Source organism: Lagenorhynchus albirostris, chromosome 2, assembly GCF_949774975.1.
Source record: "Lagenorhynchus albirostris chromosome 2, mLagAlb1.1, whole genome shotgun sequence".
NCBI lineage: Eukaryota > Metazoa > Chordata > Mammalia > Artiodactyla > Delphinidae > Lagenorhynchus > Lagenorhynchus albirostris.
Window position 1 is genome coordinate 68,502,395 of NC_083096.1, and position 19,123 is coordinate 68,521,517.

General features: G+C 37.5%; 1 protein-coding gene across 10 annotated transcripts in view; it reads right to left on the reverse strand.

Annotated features, from left to right (window-relative positions):
* The window catches only part of UHMK1 (U2AF homology motif kinase 1), a 104,411-nt gene that overhangs the window by 66,539 nt on the left and 18,749 nt on the right, over window positions 1-19,123 (reverse strand). Inside the window, exon 8 of one of the 10 annotated variants that reach the window (XM_060134408.1) lies at window positions 11,396-18,516. The exons of the other annotated variants lie outside the window; for them this stretch is intronic. Coding sequence (XP_059990391.1) covers window positions 18,370-18,516 — 147 coding nt within the window. The 3' untranslated portion in view covers window positions 11,396-18,369. Of the gene's footprint in view, window positions 1-11,395; window positions 18,517-19,123 lie in introns of those variants that run through there. 10 annotated transcript variants of the gene reach the window in all.

Consider the following 19,123-nt stretch of genomic DNA (forward strand, 5'->3'; position numbering starts at 1 on the left):
GCATAACCCCCCCGGACTTCAGACAATACCAAAAAGCTACAGTAATCAAAACAGTGTGGTACTGGCATAAAAACAGACACATAGATCAATGGAACAGAATAGAGAGCCATAAATAAACCCACACGCCTACAGTCAATTAATCTTCAACAAAGGAGGCAAGAATATACAATGGAGAAAAGACAGTCTCTTCAGCAAGTGGTGTTGGGAAAGCTGAACAGCCACATGTAAATCAATGAAGTTAGAACACACCCTCATATCATACACAAAATAAACTCAAAATGGCTTGACTTAAATATAAGACATGACACCACAAAACTCCTAGAAGTGGACATAGGCAAAACATTCTCTGACATAAATCACATCAATGATTTCTTAGGTCAGTCTCCCAAGGCAATAGAAATAAAAGCAAAAACAAACAAATGGGACTTAATCAAACTAATGAGCTTTTGCACAGCAAAGGAAACCATATGCAAAATGAAAAGACAGGGCTTCCCTGGTGGCGCAGTGGTTGAGAGTCCGCCTGCTGATGCAGGGGACACGGGTTCATGCCCCGGTCCGGGAAGATCCCACATGCCGTGGAGCGGCTGGGCCCATGAGCCACAGCCACTGAGGCTGCGCATCCAGAGCCTGTGCTCCGCAACGGGAGAGGCCACAACAGTGAGAGGCCCGCGTACAGCAAAAAAAAAAAAAAAAAAGAAAAGAAAAGACAACCTATGGACTGGGAGAAGATATTTACAAACGCAACTGACAAGGGCTTAATTTCCAAAATATACAAACAGCTCATACAACTCAATAACAAAAAAAAACAATCCAATCCAAAAATGGGCATAAGACCTAAACAGACATTTCTCCAGAGAAGACATACAGATAGCCAATAGGCACATGAAAAGATGTTCAACATCACGAATTACTAGAGAAATACAAATCAAAACTACAATGAGGTACCACCTCACACCAGTCAGAATGGTCATCTCTACAAATAGAAGATGGCAGTGTGGGAAGATAAGAGTTAGCATCTCCCCACAACTAGGGCACCTGCCTGCCACTGGTGGGAGACTCTGACCCCCAAGGAGATGGGAGGAACCCCAGAGTGAACTGGTAGGATGTAGGAGGACCGAGGGGGGAGGAGAAGTGGAGGCCAGACAAGATAGCACGCCTGAGGCCAGGGAGATCAAGAGAGGCAGGTGGGAGGGACTCTCTGGGAAGAGCAGGAGAGGAGTGGAGGGCGATCTCCAGGCCCACTCGGGCCGGGGAACTTGCTGAGCCCCCAAGCCGGTTGCCGTGTCTCCAAAGCCCCATCCAGGCCACATGGGTCCTGGGGGCATAGGAGGGAGGCCAGGGGAGATCAGGAGTGGTAGGCAGGAGGGGACACCCAGGAGGAGCGGGAGAGGAGCGGAGGGTGACTGGCCTGCCCACTCAGGCCTGGGGAGCCTGCTGAGGTCCCAGGCTGATCCCCCGCCCTCCAAAGCCCCCTCCAGGATGCATGGGTCCTTGGGGGCACAATAGGGAGGCCGGGGGGCGAGGGGGTTACTGGATCAGAAGAGGCAGGTGGGAGGGGCCCTCAGGAAGGAGCAGGAGATGAGTGGAGGGCGATTGCCCCACCCACTGGGGCCCAGCAAGCCTGCTGAGCTCCCAGGTGGATGCCCTGCCCTCCAAAGCCCCCTCTAGGCCATGTAGGTCCTTGGGGGCATAGGAGGGAGACCAGGGAGATCAGGATAGGCAGGCAGGAGGGGCCCTCCCAGACCCCAGACCTGAGAAGCAGGAGAGGAGGGCATCTGCCCCACCCACTTAAGCCCAGGAAGCCTGCTGGGCTCCCTGGTGAGGTACCCTGCTCTCTAAAACCAGGGGTGGGGGGCACGCCTGGGCCCCTTATGTTCCTTGAGCCTAAACCCCATCCCCCACATCCCCCAGGGCCTTTTCCAGCCCTGTGGGTCCTGACCATTGGCCCCACCCACCATCCAAACCTTGCCCTTGCTGTAGGCCCCACCCTCCACAGCCAAGGCCTTCCCCTCCCCACCCTTTTTTTTTTTCCTTTTCCCTCCTGCTCTTTTTTATTATTGCGTTACTGATGTACCTTCTGGTTGTTGATTCATCTATATTTTTATTTTTACATTCTTTCTAACATATCTGTTAGCTTCCTAGTCTAATTTTAGTTTTTACTTTGTTATTGTTGTCTTTTTTTTCTTTTTTGCTGCCCCACGTGGCTTGCAGGATCTTGATTCACGAGCCTGGGGTCGGGCGGAAGCTCCTGCAATGGGAGCTCTGAGTCCGAACCACTGGACTAGCAGAGAACCTCAGACCCCAGGGAATATTCATTGGAGTGAGGTCTCACAGAGTTCCTCATCTCAGCACCAAGACCCAGCTCTACCCAATAGCCTACAAACTCCAGTGTTGGAAGCCTCAGGCCAAAAAACCAGTAAAACAGGAACACAATCCCACTCATAAAAAGAAAAAAAATGAGATGGCTAAAAAATATGTCACAGATGAAGGAGCAAGGTAAAAATCTACAAGACCAAATAAATGAAGAGGAAATAGCAATCTACCACAAAAATAATTCAGACTAATGATAGTAAAGATGATCCAGAATATCGGAAATAGAATGGAAGCACGGATTGAGAAAATACAAGAAATGTTTAACAAAGATCTAGAAGAACTAAAGAACAAACAAACAGAGATGAACATGAAATGAAAAATACACTAGAAGGAATCAATAACAGAATAATGGAGGCAGAAGAATGAATAAGTGAGCTGGAAGACAAAATGGTGGAAATAATTGCTGAGGAGCAGAATAAAGAAAAAAGAATGAAAAGAATTGAAGACAATCTCAGAGACTTCTGGGACAACACTAAATACACCAACATTTGAATTATAGGGATCCCAGAAGAAGAGAAAAATAAAGGTTCTGAGAATATATTTGAAGATATTATAGTGGAAAATTTCCCTAGCATGGGAAAGGAAAGAGTCACCCAAGTCCAGGAAGCAGAGAGTCCCATACAGGATAAACCCTAGGAAAAACACACCAAGACATGTATTAATCAAACTAACAGAAATTAAATTCAAAGAAAAACATATTAAAAGCAGCAAGGGAAAAACATACAAAGGAATCCCCATAAGGTTATCAGCTGATTTTTCAGTGGAAGCTCTGCAGGCCAGAAGGGAGTGGCAGGATATGCTTAAAGTGATGAAAGAGAAAAACCTACAACCAAGATTACTCTACCCAGCAAGGATCTCATTCAGATTCAATGGAGAAGTCAAAAGCTTTTCGAACAAAAGCTAAAAGAATTCAGCATTACCAAACCAGCTTTACAACAAATGCTAAAGAAACTTCTCTAAGCAGGAAACACAAGAGAGGAAAAAGACCCACAAGAACAAACCCAAAACAATTAAGTAAATGGTAATAGGAATACACATATCGATAATAACCTTGAATGTAAATGGATTAAATGCCCCAACCAAAAGACAAAGACTGGCTGAATGGATACAAAACAAGACCCATATATATACTGTCTACAAGAGACCCATTTCAGACCTAGGGACACATACAGACTGAAAGTGAAGGGATGGAAAAAGATATTCCATGCAAATGGAAATCAAAAGAAAGCTGGAGTAGCAATACATATATTAGATAAAATAGACTTTAAAATAAAGACTATTACAAGAGATAAGGAGGGACACTACACAATGATCAAAGGATCAAGCCAATAAGAAGATATAACAAGTATAAATATATATGCACCCAACATAGAAGCACCTCAATACATAAGGCAAATGCTAACAACCATGAATGGAGAAATCGATAGTAACACAATAATAGTAGGGGACTTTAACACCCCACTCACACCAATGGACAGATCATCCAAACAGAAAATAAATAAGGAAACACAAGCTTTAAATGACACAATAGACCAGATAGATCTAACTGATATTTACAGAACTTTCCACCCAAAAGGGGCAGAATACACTTTCTTTTCAAGTGCACATGGAACATTCTCCAGGATAGATCACATCTTGGGTCACAAATCAAGCCTTGGAAAATTTAAGAAAACTGAAATCATATCAAACATCTTTTCTGACCACAACGCTATGAGATCAGAAATCAATTAAAGGAAAAAACTATAAAAACCACAAATACATGGAGGCTAAACAGTGCACTACTAAATAACCAAGAGATCACTGAAGAAATCAAAGAATAAAGAAATACGTAGAAATAAATGACAACAAAAACAGGACGACCCAAAACCTATGGGATGCAGCAAAAGCAGTTCTAAGAGGGAAGTCTATAGCAATTTGATCTCACTTCAAGAAACAAGAAAAATCTCAAATAAACAATCTAACCCTACACTTAAAACAACTAAAGAAGAACAAAGAAAACCCAAGTCAGTAGAAGGAAAGAAATCATAAATATCAGAGCAGAAATAAATGAAATAGAAACAAAGAAAACAATAGCAAGCATCAATAAAACTAAAAGCTGGTTCTTTGAGAAGATAAACAAAATTCATAAACCCTTAGCCAGACTAATCAAGAAAAAAAGGGAGAAGACTCAAATCGATATAATCAGAAATGAAAAAGGAGAAATCACAACTGACACTGCAGAAATACAAAGGATTATAAGAGACTACTACAAACAACTATAGGACAATAAAATGGACAACCATGAAGAAATGGACAAATTCTTGGAAAGGTACAATTTTCCAAGACTGAACCAGGAAGAATCAGAAAATATAAACAGACCTATCACAAGTAATGAAATTGAAGCCATAATTAAAAATCTCCCAACAAACAAAAATCCAGGACCAGATGGCTTCACAGGCAAATTCTATCAAACATTTAGAGAAGAGTTAACACCAATCCTTCTCAAACTCTTGCAAAAACCTGCAGAGGGAGAAACACTCCCAATTTCATTCTAGGAAGCCACCATCACCCTGATACCAAAACCAGAAACAGATATGACGAAATAGAAAATTACAGACCAATATCACTGGTGAACATAGATGCAAAAATCCTGAACAAAATACTAGCAAACAGAATCCAACAGCACATTAAAAGGATCATACACCATGATCAAGTGGGATTTATCTCAGGGATGCAAGAATTCTTCAATATATACAAATCAATCAATGTGATACACCACATTAACAAATTAAGGAATAAAAAACATATGACCATGTCAATAAATGCAGAAAAAGCTTCTGACAAAATTCAAAACCGATTTATGATAAAAACTCCAGAAAATGGGTATAGAGGGAACCTACCTCAACATAATAAAAGCCATATATGACGATCCCACAGTAAACATCAAACTCAATGGTGAAAAACTGAAAGCATTTCCACTAGGATCAGGAACAAGACAAGGATATCCACTCTTGCCACTCTTATTCAACACAGTTTTGGAAGTCCTAGCCACGTCAATCAGAGAAGAAAAAGAAATTAAAGGAATATAATTGGAAAAGAAGAAGTAAAACTGTCACTATTTGCTGATGACATGATACTATACATAGAAAATCCTAAAGATGCCACTGGAAAACTACTACAACTAATCAATGAATTTGGTAAGGTTGTAGGATACAAAATTAATGCACAGAAATCTCTGGCATTCCTATACACCAACAACGAAAAATCAGAAAGAGAAATTAAGGCAACACTCCCATTTACCATTTCAACAAAAAGAATAAAATACCTAGGAATAAACCTGCCTAAGGATGTGAAAGACTTGTACTCAGAAAACTATAAAACACTGAGGAAAGAAATCAAAGATGACATAAACAAATGGAGAAATATACCATGTTATTGGATTGGAAGAATCAATATTGTGAAAATGACTATACTGCCCAAAGCAATCTGCAGATTCAATGCAATCCCTATCAAACTACCAATGGTATTCTTCACAGAATTAGAACAAAAAAATCTTACAATCCGTATGGAAACACAGAAGACCCCGAATAGCCAAAGCAATCTTGAGAAGGAAAAACGGAGGAATCAGGCTCCCCAACTTCAAACTATACCACAAAGCTACAGTAATGAGACAGTATGGTACTGGCACAAAAACAGAAATATAAATCAATGGTACAGGATAGAATGCCCAGAGATAAACCCATGCACATATGGGCACCTAATTTACGACAAAGGAGGCAAGAACATAAAATGGAGAAAAGACAGCCTCTTCAGTAAGTGGTGCTGGGAAAACTGGACAGCTACATGTAAAAGAATGAAATCAGAACACTCCCTAACACCATACACAAAAGTAAACTCAAAATGGATTAAAGACTTAAATGTAAGACCAGACAATATAAAACTTCTAGAGGAAAACATAGGCAGAACACTCTATGACATAAATCACAGCAAGATCTTTTTTGACCCACCTCCTAGAGTAAGGGAAATAAAAAGAAAAATAAACAAATGGGACCTAATGAAACTTAAAACCTTTTCACAGCAAAGGAAACTATAAACAAGATGAAAAAGACAACCCTCAGAATGAGAGAAAATATCTGCAAACGAAGCAACAGACAGGGTATAAATCTCCAAAACAAACAGCTCATGGAGCTCAATATCAGAAAAACAAACAATCCAGTTAAAAAGCAGGTGGAAGAGCTAAATAGACATTTCACCGAGGAAGACATACAGATGGCCAAGAGGCACAAGAAAAGATGCTCAACATCACTAATCATTAGAGAAATGCAAATCAAAACTACAATGAGGTATCACCTCACACAGGTCACAATGGCCATCATCAAAAAATCTACAAACAACAAATGCTGGAGAGGGTGTGGAGAAAAGGGAACCCTCTTGCACTGTTGGTGGGAATGTAAACTGATACAACGACTATGGAAAACAGTATGGAGGTTCCTTAAAAAACTAAAAATAGAACTACCATATGACCCAGCAATCCTACTACTGGGCATATATCCTGAGAAAAACATAATTCAAACACAATATTCATTGTAGCACTACTTACAATAGCCAGGACATGGAAGCAACCTAAATGTCCAACAACAGATGAATGGATAAAGAAGATGTGGCACATATATACAATGGAATATTACTCAGCCATAAAAGGAAACGAAATTGAGCTATTTGTAGTGAGGTGGATGGACCCAGAGTCTGTCATACAGAGTGAAGTAAGTCAGAAAGAGAAAAACAAATACTGTATGCTAACGCATATACATGGAATCTAAAAAAACAAAAATGGTACTGATAAACCTAATTGCAGGGCAGGGATAAAGAGGTAGACATAGAGAATGGACTTGATGACATGGGGTGGGAGGGCAAAGCTGGAGCGAACTGAAAGTAGCATCAACATATATACACTACCAAATGTAAAATAGTTGGCTGGTGGGAAACAGCAGCACAGCACAGGGAGATCAGCTTGGTGCTTTGCAATGACCTAGAGGGGTGGGACAGGGAGGATGGGAGGGAGGCTCAAGAGGGAGGGGATATGGGGACATGTGTATGTATACGGCTGATTCGCTTTGTTGTGCAACAGAAACTAACACAGTATTGTGAAGCAATTATACTCCAATAAAGATGTATTAAAAAGATAAAAGTCTACGAATAATAAATACTGGAGAGGGTGTGGAGAATAGGGAACTCTCCTACAGCGCTGGTGGGATTGTAAATTGGTGCAGCCACTGTGGAAAACTGTACGTAGGTTCCTTAAAAAACTAAAAATAGGGCTTCCCTGGTGGCGCAGTGGTTGAGAGTCCCCCTGCCGTTGCAGGGAACACGGGTTCGTGCCCCGGTCTGGGAAGATCCCACATGCCATGGAGCGGCTAGGTCCATGAGCCATGGCTGCTGAGCCTGCGCGTCCGGAGCCTGTGCTCCGCAACGGGAGAGGCCACAACAGTGAGAGGTCCGCATACCGCAAAAAAAAAAACAAAAAACCTAAAAACAGAGTTGCCATATGGTCCAGCAATCCCACTCCTGGACATACATCCAGACAAAACTATAATTCAGAAAGATACATGGTCTCCAATGTTCATAGCAGCACTATTCACAACAGCCAACACATGGAAGCGACTTAAATGTCCATCAACAGATGAATGGATAAAGAAGATGTGGTATGTATACACAATGGAATATTACTCATCCATAAAAAGAATGAAATGCCATTTGCAGCAACATGGATGGACCTAGAGATTATCACACTAAGTGAAGTCAGTCAAAGAAAGACAAATATCATATGATATCACTTATATGTGGAATCTAAAATATGGCACAAATGAACTTATTTATGAAACAGAAACAGACTCACAGATATAGAAAACAAACTTACGGTTACCAAAGGGTAAAAGGGGTGGGGGAGGGATAAATTAGGAGACTGGGATTAGCAGATACAAACTACTATATATAAAATAGGTAAACAACAAGGTCCTACTGTATAGCACAGGGAACTATATTCAATATCCTGTAATAAACCACAATAGGAAAGAATATGAAAAAGAATATATATATATATATATATATATAAAACTGAATCACTTTGCTGTACACCAGAAACCAATACATTGTAAATCAACTATACTTCACAAAAAAATTTTTTAATGTGGCAAAATGTTAACAATAGGTGAATGTAGGTGAAAAGTATTTTGGCATCAACTTATACTATCCTTCTAACTCTTTGTTTAAACAGGCTTCTGTTCAAGACGTCTCTAATAAAATTGGGAAAATGTATGCAGCATATCCAACTTATTTAACCATGGAATATTTTCATCCTACCCTGCTCCCCAAAGCTTCTCTTAATATCATACAGCATGTTAGTGTTCCAAGAATATAGTCTGGGAAATGCTGAGCTAAACACTAATAGACTCTTCTCTAAGTTCAACTGTTCAGTTCCTGATTAACTAAACTTTGGCTTTCATTCTTAAAGATGAGCCTTTGTATGTTTGATCCTTTCTCTCATAACAGTTTGTCTAAACATGCTCTGAAATGCAGGTTTGCCTTTTTAAACAAACAAAAAATATGGCACGGAAAATGGGCTTTTGGAAATGGTTTAGTAATTATGTGTTACAAACTCTCTTGTGTTCTATCCTGTTTTATAAGTCAAGGATTCTTATTAAAAATTGCAGAATGGTGGCGAGAAGTACAAATTACAATGAAACACCTCATGTTTTTAAACTGGAAATTTGCTTTGCTTTTTAATATAATCATGCTAAGACTCAAGGATTTGGGTTTTTCAGACATATAGTTTTATGCAGTAGAAGGAAATGAAAAACCCAAATTCCTTAACTGTAAGACCACATACACTCTTTCACAAAAATAATTAGCCATATCTTTAAAAAGTCCAAAGAAAGTCTACCCTTCCAAATTCAATGACGTGATTCATTGCCAATGTTATTATTCACGTGTCAATAGGTTAACATTTTATAACTGTTCCCTTTTGCTTTGTAATTGAAGTAGAAACTACCAAATTGTCATTCTTTGAAATACTGAAGTCATCCATAACCAACTGGCCGCCAGTTCTACAAACTCATTTTCAAATCAACAAACGTTTATTGGGCAATTACTGTAGTCCAGCATGGTGCTAGGTGCTAGGGATACAGATCAGAATATGGTGACCCAATGTCCTCAAGGAATGCACTTTGGGCAAAACAAAATGGTAAGTCTAACCACATTGGAAATACATGTATACAAGTACGAAGTTGGCACAGAAGCATTAATGATATTTTGGGGGGAGGTGGGAAGTTGGGGGTGGAGTTTAGGGAAGATAACTTGAGAAAGTGACAGTTGAGCTGTTTTAAAAGATGAGCAGGATTTCATCACACAGGTAAGGTGGGGGGACAGAGAATTGAATGACATTTTGATAAGCTCAGATACAAGAAAAAGGTCTTTGTAGAAAGATGGATAGTTTAGTCCAGACGAAGCATAAAGTATAAACAGAGAGGAAATGCAGCAAGATTTGTAGGAGGAGCCAGATTGTGAAAAATCTTATATGCCAATCTGAGGGAATTAGATATTATTTTGAAGGCAAATGGGCAGGAAAAGAAATAGGAAATAATGTGAAGCATTTTTGAAGCGGGTAGTAGCATGATCAGGTTTATTTTTAAGAATGAAAACTGTCAGCATTGTGAAGCAGAGGCTGGAGGGCATGAGACTAAAGATGAGGATCTTGTGAGAAGCTAGAGTAAGGAGGAGAGATCAAGGACTAAACTAAGTAGTATCAAAGGAAATGGAAAAGGGAAGATGGATCAGAGAGGAATTACTGGGTTGATTAGAAGGCAATCCAGCATAGTGGTGTTAAGAACATAATTTTAGAGCCAGACATCCATTTACCAACTATGTAACCATAGGAAGTAAGATCATCTAAATGTTCATTTTCCCAACCATAAAATGAAGTGAATACCAGTACCTTCCTCACAGGTTTGTGATTAAGGATTTAGTGTGGGGGAAAAAATGATAATGAACAAAAAGCATTTAGCACAGTGCCTGGCACAAAATAAGTGCTCAATTAGTTACTATTTTTACTGCAACTATCAGGGAGAAGGAGGGATTGAGAACGACTCCCAAGTAGCTTTTCAATCCTACAGCTCAAGTCCTTTGTTTAGATCAGTGCTCCTCAAAGTACGGTCTCCAGACCAGCAGCAGCAGCATAATCTGAGAACCTTGGTAGAAGTGCAAATTCTCAGACCCAGCAAGAACTACAGTTATAAACTTTAGAGGTGGGGGACCTGCAATCTGTATTTTAACAAGCCCTCCCAGGTGATACTGTTATATGGTGACTGTGAGAATTACTGATTTAAACATTCATTTTCTCAACTCTGAGCTCTTAAAACAGTCTCTTAGGGTATCCGTCTCAGCAGTCTCTTTCCCTTGAATTCATCATACAGAACAGCCATAGGCTTCCTAAAAAACATGCCACTACTAGAGAGACCAGTATATGATTACCACCTCTAAGTCACAGGAAATGTTGGGCAAGCTTATTTAACCTATTTGGGCCTCAGTTTTCATATGTAAAAGGGAACATTAAACATGACATAAACTATCTAAAATAGTACCATCATCTAGGAGATGCTCCACAACTGATGGTTGAACCTACTATCTCACACTGTTGTCAGAAATCAAGTCACGTGATTAAAGTCATCCAACTTGATAAAAGAACCAAGATTAGAACACAAGTCTCCCAACTATGAATTTTGGTTCTTTTCCTGAGACAAGGCTGTTTCTAAATTATCAAGAACATTTATTCCAAAAAAAAATATATGTTTCAGTATTGTCAGTTTGATGTACTATTTTCAAAGATGAAAAATCACATTCTTTAGAAATGAATGAATGAAGCTACATGGAAATTTTTCAATGGTAGCTCTCAGTAAAAATGAAATCGTAAAATAAGTATACTTACCTGTTATCTAAACTTGAATATTTATACTAAATACAGAAATATTTGAAATAAAAAAGCAATTCCTTTATTTTTAAGCTTTATTTTATCACCCTTATCAAACACACATCAGAAAGCGTATCAACAGTGCATCTTATGGTAAGTCAGTTTACAACAAAACTGAACAAGGCAATTGTGTTTACAGATAACGTTTGCAGCAAAAAACTATATGCAGTACAATTAATTGAAACGCAGTGTCCATACTTTTTAGGTATATAGGAAAGTGGAAAATAAAAGTTCTTTGCTACTCAGCGAGAAAAAACAGGTTTAAAAGACTTGAAATCAGAAATACAGGGATTTGAGAAAAGAACTTCTTGGTACTGATACACATCTACATTTATAGTCCCACTTAGTTATTAAAAAAAAAAAATCACAAAATAGTAAGACATCGCCAAGAACAGAGAACCATAGTGCCAAGAAATGCCAAGACCAATACGCTATTGAAACAACTGGTAGAAATGTTATAGACAACTATGCACTATGTACTGTAATATTCTTGTAGTTCTGAGGTGAAGGTAAACCAACAGGAGAGAATACTCCTTATAACTGGCTTTGGTTTAAGTGATCGTTCACATTTTTTCTAACCATACCTTCTAATCAAAAACATAGCAATTACATGTTATTGAGGGAAAATAGTAGTAGGTTTTAATATTCACAACCAGCCACTCCAGTGCTGATATGGGAAGCCATAAACTGTTAAAAATCTATTAATCATAACTGGATTTCAAAGAGTGACCAAAAGATAACAAAGATGGAGCCCTTTGGGGGAAAAAAAATCCCTTCTACCCCAGATTTGCCACTGTTAAGAGGATATAAAGGAATGTTAAATTACTGAAGATTTTTTTTTCAAAAAAATTAAGAATGAAGGAGTTAAATCCTACTGGAAAAAGATATGACAGCTTTACACTCTGCAAAGTAAATATTCTACAGAGATGCAGCTTAACTTTTTTTTTATTATAATAAACACTATTTACTTCATAAGGTGCTATAACACTGCAGCTAGTGCATACTAATGCCACCCACTGTACCCACTGTGCAAAGGGAAATAAGGAGATGGCTAATCCCGTTTCTTTCTGATCCTTGATTTGCATAAGTGTTGATGTATACCAAATACACAAAAGATGGAGTTTAACTTAAATATGTATTTTAAAAAATTAGACCAAACTGAATATGGATATTTAGTCTGATCTCATACACTCTTAAAATAATTTTCTGGGGAAACAATGATGAGGAATGTGTAGAAACGGCAACATTTCTATGTTACAGGTACCAAACCTGGATTTTTAAAAATAAATATCATTTTTAGGTCATAAACTATATGAACAATTAATAACACCAATAAGGAAGCTATTTTCCTCCCCTCATCTATTTTTATTACTTACCTTTCTCTTCTTAACTCTTAAATTTGGCAGACTTCTGACAACTCATGCTAATAAAATAACACAGCTATAGATAATTCAAATAACTGAAAAGACTTCTGAGACCACAAATGCGTGATTTTGGATGTGTGATTTAGAACACCTCACTACATTTGCTTTTACACACTCACTGTCCTGACATCATGAATACTATTAAGGAGAGAGCTTAGAAGGGGAAGGCAATTCCACCCTGGGATAGAAGTGACTATGAATAATTCTCTTGCTGACAATCAAGAGTTTATGATAACAAATAGCTCTGATGTTTACATAAGGGTTTCCCAAAAAGGAACAAAAATTTTGACAATTCCAGTTTTGGGGTTTTTTTTCTTCAGAATGTGACTTATTTTCATTATACAAAGTAGTATAGCAAAAGAAGCTCTTTTCTGCACAACACAACAAGGATCAACGGTCATATAAGGCAAAATAAGACACAAAGCTTCTCTTTGCTTTTAAATTAAAATACCACAAAGCTAGGTCATAAAACATACATGACTTTCAAAAACAAAATCAATTTTCTTTAGGATATTGTGACAGCTACTCAGGGAAATAACACTCAGGCAATCATTTGATAAATTTCCTATGAATTCCAGCATTTATGGTGTCACAAACATAACTGCCATGATTATGACAACTCTCTGAAAAGCACAAATAAAGCAAATAAAACATTTATCGTTCTAAACAGTATAAGGGACAACAAAGTGCTGAGTCGTAGGAAAATGAATAAAAACTTCATATCAGGAGAACAAAGATTGTATAAACTATACATCTGATATCCTGAAGATCACCTTCGTGACCACCTATAAAATAAACAATTTCCTAAATGCTCTCTGGTTTATAGATATTTCTTTTACAGCCCATTTCTCCTATAAAATTGCAGGAAAAACAGTTAAAATTGTTTACCTCCTTAAATACCCAAAAGTACTTGTCAGTTGCATGTCACTGTGTAAATCTATTGGTCATTCACTGTGTGAATTTAAAAAGCAGTGAAAGACACTGGAGAAGGGGAGGTGGCTAAGATAACAAACATGATACACCCTGTGGTGTCAGGTAGAGAAGCAGCTAACCTAACACAAAACAAAATCTTTAAAATTTGGGGTACTTCAAAAACTAAAACATCCATGTTCCTCTATAACTAAGAAAATATAACTTACCCAAATATACCATAAGAGGCTCAGATGAATTCCATATCATAGAGATTCAACAGTCTTATATTCATTGAGAAAGCCAGAAAGTAATACTAACCTGAAAAGGCTAACATCTCAAAGTAAAGGTGATTTATTGAGCACCTTAAGAAGAAATGGAAATTCTTTTGAGCTAATTGTGACCAAAGGCTGGTCTGTATTGTGAGCACACTTGACAAGAAATAAATAAATTTTATCAGAGCTAGAGTAATAAGATTTGAAGAAGGAACCTAATATTAAAAATGGAACTAGATCCAAGGAAGAATTTGATTCTGCCAGATAACTCTGGCTTTCCATTATATGTAATATTGGGGGAAAAAAATCAAATATGAATAGTTTTACACATATAAAAAAAGGCAAACCCAGGCAATTTTGGAGTTTTATATTAAGTGACTCAATCCAAAAGTTATTCCAAGGAAAAGGCAAAGGAGCAATAATTATCATCATTTGGGAAGCTTTCACCCAAATGAGTTTTAATATTTTACAGGAAACACAAGGCACTTGCTTAAATCTTCGACTGTCTACACATCCACCAGACTAAAAGTCATGATGCAATTCCATCTCTACACTTATCTGAATAAAGCCACCTAGCACGTACCTTTGCATAAAAGTCCAGGTAAAACACGTGGTTACTGAGTGTCTCCCTCACTCCCTCACCCAGTAACTATGTTATTATACTTATCATCAGTTACTATGGTGCTGATTTTCATTAAACTATAAAAAATAAAATGTCATGCTGCCAAGTATAATAGTAGAAATTAGGTAAGATAGGCCTAATTTTATAAGGTCAGAATATAAGCCTAAAAAGATAATGATGCCAAAATGCCAGTTACCTGCATTTGAGGAATAACTCAAGTGAGCCATAAAACAGCATCTGAGTATTTTAACTCTGACTATAATTTATTCCATAAAGGCAACTGATTCCCTTACCAGGGTGAAAGCCCAGTGTACTAAGACAGAAACAAACCTTATGCTCATAGTTTCTTCAACTTCCTTTACATGGCAGCACTCTTTCTGGCAGCATTCCTTATAATAAATTTGTTCAAAGGTTAAAATATAAGTACAAGCAATATGAATCTAGAAGGCAAGTTAAATAAGAATTGAGAAATTTTTTAAAAAGGTTAATTTAACATAGCTCAGCCCTCTTTATTTAGCAGCTGGAATACCAAAAAGAAGGCAATACTTGTCTCAATGAAAACAGGGAGAAGGATGAGTAAAACTATATTTATGGTTTTGTTCTAAAAGAAGCCTAGTATTGGCTCAAGGAATAGCAGAGAGGGAATTTTTCTCTGAAGAGTTTCTATACTGATGGCCACAAAACAAGGAAGGCATTCAGTAATAATAAATGCAATCTCTTATTGTAAGAGGCTCATTTTGTTACTCCTTTAAAATGCAGCAAATAGTTTCTTTTAGCAGTGCTATCTTTCACTGAGGTGTCCAACTCTACTTATTCTTCTCTAAATACAGCATTAAAGTTTTGAAAGTAGCCAACTAGCGACCTCCTCCAAATATGTTTCCAAAGAACCAAAGATTTCCTATAGAATTATCAATTTACATGCCTTTTCTGGGACAAAAATGTACCATGAAAATACCATGGAATAAGGAAGAAACTGGAAGGCAAGAGGGAAGGAAGCACAGACATTAATTTAGGGAAAGAAAAACTACCTGAGATAAAATTTTCCCAAAATGGTAGGGGTTAAGTGACGTGAACCCTCACATGTTTACCCTACCTCTCAAAAAGAAAATTTCTGTCTTTAAAACTTCAAGGAATCAAAATCTCTGTGTATATATTTCATCCTAAAGGATCATGAAAATTGCATCATTCAATATTTGGTTCAGGTTTAAAAAAGATAACAAGATTAAACTTCTTATAATATCAGAAGAGGGAGGGAGAATCTGCAAATGTCATCTTTGGTAGTTATGGGCTAAGAGCTATAAAATAACAATTTAAATCAAAGGAGGCACCTCCATTCAATTTTGTGGCTTAAATATAAAATATTTAATTCGATGCATGGTTACTTAGGCTTATCAATTATTCCCTCAGCTCCCTTAAAATCTAGTTAGCATCTTCTGTAATAAAATTCTACAGTGTTAAACACTACATATACGCATGAATACATCAGCAATAAGAAGACGATCAAAGAATGCTGTGAAATTCAGCATCAAGATGTTAGCAGCATACTGCAACATTAAGCTTAGAAGCCTACCTGCAGTTTATTTGTAAGGATTTTTCTTTTTGGTGGTAGTCGGGGGAGGGAGAATGAGAAAGGTATATGTGCTAACCTAGAATACTTGCCCTTAAAATGAATTCATTTGCATTCTGTGTTCATCAGTATGTATGGAAAGACCTGGTATTTTTAATCACCATGGAAGCTGCTACCATCCAAACGTTTATGTTTTAGGAAAGCTTTGGTCTCCACAATATTCTCTTGAATTTTTATTTGAAACCAAACCAGCTAATCAACCTCTGAAAAGGCCAAAATGAAAAATAATAGCTCTTCCTTCTAAGGGCACATATTAGAAGCTTACTCTACAGTTCTCCCTTGGGCGCCACGCCACAGATCTTTTGGCAATTCATTATACCAAATTTGGCTTCATAACAAATATTAAGGAGAGTCCTGAATAATTAGGTAACTGTGAATAACTAAAATATCAAATGGTAATTGTCTGAATAGGGTAAAATAATTCATCCTCTAAGACGTAAATTCTTAATTGGGCTCTCAATAACCTGCATGACACACACAAGGGAAGACTATATGAGGAGGCTTCCAGCAGGGAAAGATATAAAAGCTTTTTCCTTAGGAAAATAAATAAATAAATAAAATTTTCATTTAGTTAAGAAAACAAAAAATTCATAACCTGTATACCTTTCTTTTTTTGTATAATCAGTGCTTTATAAAGGTTTCCTAAGATTTAAACCTTTGAAGACAATCTACTGTAAAGTGGGAGGAATCCATAATTATAATTCCTGAAACCATGTAGTCAACCTGTGCCCGTGAACTCACGAATACTAGTTTCCTCTACTGGGGGACACATTAGATTGCTATGAATCTTTTTAAGAATTCATAAGTTTTTCTTCTTTTCTATTTCCACCTTATTATAGCTACACCTTTCTTAACTTCCTTGTAATCAGAAGTCAGATCACCTGACCACCTAGGATGCTTTCCTCTAACGTCTCTTCAGCTAAGGATAGAGGTAAAGAATGGGGGCAGAGGAAAAGAAGGAGTGGGAGGGAGATGAGAGAGAGAAAGAAAGAAACAAATAATCCTTGACTATGCACCCTTTGCCTATTTTTTTCCTTTTCCCTTCGCTGAACAACTAATTCTTTCTTTCTGACCCAAGTCAATTTTTCATCATAGTAGACAGAACTCTATCTTGAGAAATTTTACAGTGATCCTAGAAGATTCAGTACAAAACAGATGAGCTAATGCAGGGTCTAAAGCAGACTGAAAAAAGGGGCAATTTATGTGTACCAAAACTTTTACAAGAGTTTTCTCACTTTAAGAGAGTTTCAATGTAACCCAGTTTAGACTTGTGTGTTCTGGGCCTCTCAGGAATGAACTATTTTCTCATTTCACTCTATCAGACAGACCGACTCCCAAAAAACTTGTATCCTAAATCTTACAGATATTAAACAGGTAGGGAAGAGATGGGCATAGACTGTATTAATTCACAAGATTCACACTATAAAGAAAGCTACTCAAATTTTCTCTAATCTTTCACACCTGCACACTCACTCGAGCATACATACCGGACATAAAAATTGTGCAAGATCAAGCATTAGCTTCCTATTTTAAAAGCCTTAATTAAAAAAAAAAATGTAGATAGGCTCACTGCAGTTTCTTTAAAGGAATATTCAGTACTACAGTACTCCTTTAAAAAAATTCGTAACTCAGTGTTAAGAACACAGTAGGGAATTGCTGCTTAACAATTACTTAACATTACTGAGAGCATCCAGTGCCAACTACAGATATCAATAAGGAAGACCCCTCTGACAACATAAGGGAATAATCTGTAAGTGATGTCACCAACTCTAACAAATTTGTTCATAATATTCACTACAACATGATATTATTCATCCTTGCTTCATGATCACATGAAAGAGTTAATATCTTTTTAGGTTACGTACTGGAGAGCAGCACTTGCCCTACTGCACAAAAATAGGTTGCCCACATGGATGCTCTAAAACCCCTCAATGTATAGCTGAGAGGTCTTGTCCTACTCAGTGCCAAATGTCTGCAATGCAGTCACTGCTTGAGCAATGGCTGCACGTCGGTAGGATGGAATAAATATACAAAGTATTCCCTTAAAATGATAAGAGGGTACTTCTGCATTCAGATGTAGAATACAATAACCCAGGAAACAGAAGAGGAGAAACAGGAAATAGTCCTTAGGTTACTGATTAAAGCAAAGTTTGATACAGATATCCCCTCTTGTAGGCACTCAGTGGGTAAAATGTAGCCACAACAAACTTCCCATCAAACATCCTTCCAGTCAGTAATTTCTGAGCAGCTTTGGAATCACCAGCATTTGCATACTCAACAAAGACCTGTAAGAGGACAGAGAAAACAAAGTAACTTCATTTTTATCAACATTGTTTTAGAACAGTGCTTCTCCAACTTTAGTGTGTGTGTGTATATATATGTGTGTGTGTCTGTGTATATATATATACACACACACGCATATATATATACACATATATATATATATACACACACATATATATACATACACATATATATATATATATATATATATATATATGAATCACTTGGGGACCTTGTTACAATGCAGATTCTACTTCAGTAGATCTAAGGTGGGGCCTGAGTCTGCATTTCTAAACAGACTTCCAGGTGATGCCAATGCTGCTGGTCCAGGGACCACATTTTTGAACAGCAAAGTTTAGAATACTTCCTTAGAACTCATTTCAATTCTGAAAAATTCCATCAAAACATACATCCTTTTGTCAGTTTCATAAAAGAGTGCTGAATAGTGCTAGACATTTGCTGAAGACAGGGCTGAACAGCCCAGAGAACAATGACATTTTGACAGTGTCTCAAAGAAGATTTGCAGAAGCCACAACTATAGCAAGGAAGAGGTTTAAAACTAGGTAATTTCCTTTCCCATAGGTAAACGAAATAGCATAATAATTTATT